A 6000-nucleotide genomic window follows, 5' to 3' on the forward strand; every position below is an offset into this window, starting at 1 on the left:
GTAGGGCTGCCAACCTCCAGGTGGCACCTGGAGATCTCCCACTGTTACAACTGATAACCAGACGACCAAGATTAGTTCCCCTGGACAAAATGGCTGCTCTGAAGGATGAACTGTATGGCATTATATCCTGCTGAGGTCCTTCCTCTCCCCCAAACCTGCCCTTCACTGTCTCCACCCCAAAAATCTCCAGGTATTTCCCAATACAGAGCTGGCAACCCTAGCTGCATGTATAACCAATGTACTGCAGATATACATTTGCAAACAGGTGCTATATATTCACCAATTAATAATAAAATGTTGGCTTTTACAGTGTTAGAATGTTTTTGAGCTGATTTGTTGTGTTTTATGCTTCTTCAGGGAGAAGAAGGTGAACAAGGAGGCATAGGTGAAGTTGGAACTCAAGGCCCTCCAGTAAAGTATTTCCTTTTAATTAATTAATTATTTTCTATTTTGTGGTACAGAGCCAACCATCCTCCACAGGGCTGGCTTGTCCACTAGCTACCTTAGGCAATTGCCCAATGTGCTAGAAGTTGAGGAATGCTAACCAGCCAGTCAGCTTTGCCACCCTCCTGCTTTCTGTCCCCTGCCCGGCCACCTTCCTGTGGCATTGGTGTCTGCCTTAGGAGGTGCTGCTGGCCCCAGTGGGTGGGTGATAGGGGAGCCTGATCCCTCCTTCCCTCAGGTGGTTAAGGCAATCAGGTAGTTGGGGCGGTCCATCCCAGCCCTCTTCTTCATTTCCTCGCTCTGCCTCACTTTGCCATCCGTTGGCCTGGGGGGGGGGGGGGAGAGGTGGCAGGCAAGGGCTTCCTGCCACACCACATGATGGTGAGGGGAGCAAGGAGGGTGGGTGCTGCTGCATCCTGCCACTGAGGCACACCAAGTTGCCAGGAGGTGAGGAGGGTGTGGGCAGAGGCTTCTTGCTGAGGTACGGAAGGGAAGGAGGGTGAGCTGTATCTTCCCAACTCCCTAGAATTCAGTGGGGAGTAAGGGGGATAAGAAGGGTGGGAGAAATCTTCCCATCTCCCTGCAATGTGGTGGGGGGCAAGGGGACAGGCACCATTTCCCCTCCTCCCTTTAGTATGGTGGGGAGGCTTATGGGCACTCTGACCTAGGGCACCCAAGGCAAGCTCTGTTTCTCCAAGAAGCTCCCTTACTGTTTAGATATGCAGTAAAGCAGAGCACAAGCTGTTTAAATAATTCAGGCCCCGGTCACACAGACCGGATATCGCGGGGGGGGGGGGAAGGCATGGCTAATTGCCCCGGCGCAGTTTGATGCGCGATTACGCGATCAGACACGCTGGCAGCACACCACGGGTCCTTCCCTCAGCGCCTGCAGGTAAACGAGGGACCGGAGGGGAATGCTGCGCACTGGCCCGATCACACCATGGGCATCTGGAGGCAGCCCGTGGCAAACGTTTACTAGTACCTTGGAGGTACTAGTTTTTAAATCCGCATTGTCGGCGGTAAGCCACGGGTGCGCTCCACTTCCCAGATGTTGGGGTGTGATCATGCCCAGATAATCTGCCCACCATCCGTGCCTCTCCCATGGCAACTTTGCCGTGTGACCGGGGCCAAAGTCAATTTATTAAGAAGAGAACAAACTTTGCAAGAAAGAGGAGAGAGAAAGCGAAGTCTAACTGGTTAGGGGACAGAGTCAGTAACGAATTATTCTCAGCAGGAGGGGAAAGAGCCCTAACTGAGCCATTCAGGAGACTATTTGAAAATAGCAAGAAGTCCCTGATCTCACTATGCTAATGTCCCCACTGCTGCCCCCTGCAGGATGTTTTTTGTCATTTCCATTATCTATGCACAATAGACCTTGCATATTTCAACAATTACAGCCTAAAGAGCCTTCCTCTAACTTAAATGGCTCTTCCTCCAGAGGAAGTTGGTGGAAGGCTCCTTAGGCTAAAGGAAGTAATCAAACGTTGCACAGTGAAGTGGTAGGATAGAGGTGGGATCCACCACTCCATATCCAGTGCATGTATGTGGGTGTCAGAATTTAATTTAATTAGTTATTATAACCAATCAGCTGTAGACCTCAATCCAGATAAAACTGGTCATGATTAGCATGATCTTTGAAACCAATGTGGCAAATTATTTGCAACCATCCCATTGTTTTCAGAGGGAGTTTTTGTGTGTTCTGTGTGTTTGCTAAAGTGAGCGTAATCTAGCTTTGTTGACAGAGAGAACATCTTGTGATCTTAACTCTTGATCTTCCAAAAGATGAGAAGGGGGTGGGGAGAAGCATAGAAAATTTGCCAGGTTATATTGGCTGGATGGCCAAGGTGGAGGAGGAAATGATTAGACAGGTGGGCAAGGTGGGGGATTACTAATGGGGAGGATTCATGAGCCACTGGGGGGGTGGAATTACTCCTCTCCCTCAGATACTTGTGACTCCCCTGCTTGTTGAAACTATTGTGTAACATTGCTTGTCCTGAATTAACAACCACGCCTGTATTGTTAGTCTCTATTCTGGATCTCGTCTTAGTGCTATTCTAGAGAACATAACCTTTAGTAGCTAGGACCTTTTGTTATTACATTCAAAGGAAATATCTCTAAAGAAAGACTAACATGTATATATGATGATTCAAGGGCACTGAATACAAGGTCATAATATATTTTATATTTTCAGGGACCTCCAGGGTTAAGGGGTATAACTGGCATTGTGGGATCTAAAGGTGATAAAGTAAGTAATAGTAAAGGTACCTTTGTTATTCATAAAAGTTTTGTCAAGCCTGGTTGTGAAGCAAGTTGTTTCACAAAATTACATTAATGGAATAATGAATTTAATACAACCCATTTTGTTTTGTTCCATTATTTACACAGATTTGTCTTTGTTTTCTGCCGTAGCACTTTTGTAGGGTTACTAGATGTTCTCTTTTTAGAGGACATGTCTTCTTCTTTTTTGTGTCCATCCTCTTTTGGACTGTTTAGTGATTCAAGTGACTCCTCTCGAGCTCTCTGAATCTTCTATTGATCAAGAATGAAACTCTGTTATTGAAGCCAGCAGACTTATTTTCTTGACACATCATACTCGCTGTTATCATTATCTATACCATTTACTCAAGTTACCTCACCAAATTAAATGCATATAAGTTTTCTCTGAGATACTGTTTTTCGATTACTTCAAAATTTCTGTTATATCATTTCTGTTTCTTTTCCCTGTGGCCTGCATGGTAGTCTCTCAAAAGTTCAATTTGCTATAATTTTGTAGTATAGCACATTTGTGTGTTACGTGCAGGGAACAGAGAATGAGTAAAAGACAGCAATGGCTTGTGACCAAGGAATCTATTTAGAAGAATCTATCAGTCCCTGCACTACACAACTCAATAAAACAATGAAGGTTGAATGGTATAATTTGTAAGTAATACCAGGTGTCAAATGGCAGCCTATTATTGTCAGTCATGCATGTGGTTTTCAAACGTTTATGGTTTGGATTCACTGGAGACTTTCAGTGGACAGAACAATTTCTACATGCAGACAGCAACTTTTTCACCTGCCTGACCACTGTAGCTCAAAATGTTCCCCAAATGCTGCTTCTGGCCCCAGAAACAGTATTTTGGGCACCATTTGAGGCTGCACCAGGAGGGGAATTCAGGAAAACAGATAGTATTTTTTTCTTTAGTTGCTGTAGATTTTCCGGTTTGTGTGGCTGTGGTCTTGGCATAGTAGAACCTGACATTTCACCGGTAGCTGTGACTGGCATCCTCAGAGATATAACACAGAAAGATGTGGTTGCCTAGTAATGTTCACTGAGGCCTTCTGTTTGTTAAAGCTACAGTTACTCCTTTTATCATTTTGGGTTTTCAATTTTTTAAAGATTTTTTTAGATTTCAGATTTTTCTGCAAACCTGGAGCGTTAGGTTTGTAAAAAGATCTGTCTTATCTGTTCACAGCTCCAGTCACTGGATTTAAGCATCCTCAGAGTTGGCTGACTTTGCTGTTAGAATATACAGGGGAGGGGGAGACTTGAGGGGAGAAATCCCATCTCTTTCCCATTGTTGAGCCTGGCATGGCTCTAGGCTCCACCACTCACCTTGGAGCCCTGCTGCAGTGTCAGCAGTGTCTGGGAGCCGCTCTGAGTTCACAGCAGCTCCTGGCAGCCAGGCCCAGAGCAGCTCCCAGTGTCTGCTGCAGCTGGGCCCAGAGCGGCTCCACCATCAGCTCTCCAGAATCATGGTAAGTGCATTGTCTATACAGACAATGTTTTTTTATTCTGGGGGGAATTTAAACCTCCAATGTATCTTTTTCTGCAACCCTGTGGGGTCCCTCAAGTTTGCAGGAAAATCTGTTTAGTGTCAGTGTGACCCTGATCTGTATATTTAGGTTATCCACAGATGGTGGCCACATATGGCTATTAGGTATATAGATATGATGATGTAGGGTCTTTTCAACTCTAGCATTAAAGTGTGTAGGATATGAGTATTAGAAACAAATGTTCTCATAGGTAGGACTTATGTCTGCTCCTCTGATTGTCCTCAGTGGAAAATAAATAAGTTCTCAGAATTTTTTTTAGATGTCATGTCCTAATCTTTTTTTTAATATATGTATACTTCTGTAGGGTGCTCGGGGTCTTGATGGAGATCCTGGTCCTCGAGGTCTTCCTGGGGCGCCTGTAAGTACACTTGCGTGTCTTCAAGCTTTCTTAGTCCAGGCAGGATTCACAGCTAAGCATATTCGGCAAGCTGTCCTGTCCTTCCTTTTTCTGGAGTCTTTATCTCAGCGTTCATGTTTCAAAAGCCAAATCCCAGTCTGCATACTGAGGCATCTAGCATGCTGCAAGCAAACTGCTAGTCTGCCATGAGAATTACATAATAATTAAGGACTCCTGTGAATCCAAAGCATTCACCCACAAATAAATGGCTTTGCCTGCTTCCAACCAGCCTCTGCTGGGGATGGTTAGTTCTGCCATGTCTGCCTCAAGGGTGTTTGGATCACTCAGTTATTCCTGATGTGGAAGTGCAACAATTTCCCAGCTTCAGCAGAGGCTGCCTGTTTCATCTCTCCATGTTATGAGTCTAGCCTTATCTCCTTCCAGATGGTGCACCCTTCCAAGGACAGGTTGTTCTTACTCCTGCACAATAAAGTGTAACTATTTGGGGCAGTGCAAGTGTTCAGAAGAAAAGTGTGTCTCATTTACCAGAAGTATTGGAGATACTGCCTGAGCATTCATAGCTGCTGATAAAAAATTTGGAAGTATGTTGACTATATCTGTGTGTCTGATGTCATAGTCCAGGAAACTCTGAGGAAAGAGACTTCCCCACTGCCTCAGATGTAGTCAGTGTAATGGAGATCCTCTGGGAGGAAAGGGCAACAGAGGGCATTCCCACACTTAAAGGTGATTTGTGGTGACGTGTTCTGCCAATAGCAAGAGCCCACTTATTTAGGTGGCTTCAGAAACAACTGACTTATACATGGGTGCCAGGATTCCCCTGCCAACTTTAACACTCCCAACAGGGCTAATCTGCAGGCAGAAACTTCCTTCTGCATACAGATAGAATGTTCCTCATAAGGATATTGTTTTGTCTTTCTCACCATTATGTGCTGATGGTCCCTAACTCAGCTTAGAGGGAACACTAGCCATGACCTCCCCCCACATCCAGAATCAACACCTTTTTCCTTCTCCTTAGTTACATTTCAGCTGCACCCTGGGACTACTTCCAGAGGTTCAGAAACACTGGGCCAAGTAAAACTCGAATTTAAGTTTGAAGATCTAGGCTGAATGGATGTCTGCAATGCAAGGGAAAGGAGAGGAGGACAGCTTGCTCCAGGGCTTTCACAGTTCTTAATCTACAGCCCCCATTAACCTTAAGAAAGTTTATATTCATGCATGGTGTGCTAATCTTTGCTTTTGCAAAAGGCTTTCGTATACTACAGACCAGGTTGAAACACTTCTGTTTCCCATAGGTTTGCCAGGTCTGGGTTGGAAAATACCAGGAGACTTTGGGGGTGGAGCCAGGAGAGGGTGGGGTTTGGGGAGGGGAGGGGCCTCAGCAT

The 6000-nt window shown here is 45.3% G+C and overlaps 1 protein-coding gene across 1 annotated transcript in view; it reads left to right on the top strand.

Moving 5' to 3' along the window:
- Nucleotides 1-6000, top strand: part of COL9A1 (collagen, type IX, alpha 1) — a 140607-nt gene that overhangs the window by 75094 nt on the left and 59513 nt on the right. The window contains exons 20-22 of the mRNA XM_015412655.1: nt 358-411; nt 2636-2689; nt 4565-4618. Of these exons, the coding sequence (XP_015268141.1) occupies nt 358-411; nt 2636-2689; nt 4565-4618 (162 nt within the window). The remainder of the gene's footprint in view (nt 1-357; nt 412-2635; nt 2690-4564; nt 4619-6000) is intronic.

This window comes from Gekko japonicus, unplaced genomic scaffold, assembly GCF_001447785.1.
Source record: "Gekko japonicus isolate JY-2015 unplaced genomic scaffold, Gekko_japonicus_V1.1 scaffold806, whole genome shotgun sequence".
Lineage (NCBI taxonomy): Eukaryota > Metazoa > Chordata > Lepidosauria > Squamata > Gekkonidae > Gekko > Gekko japonicus.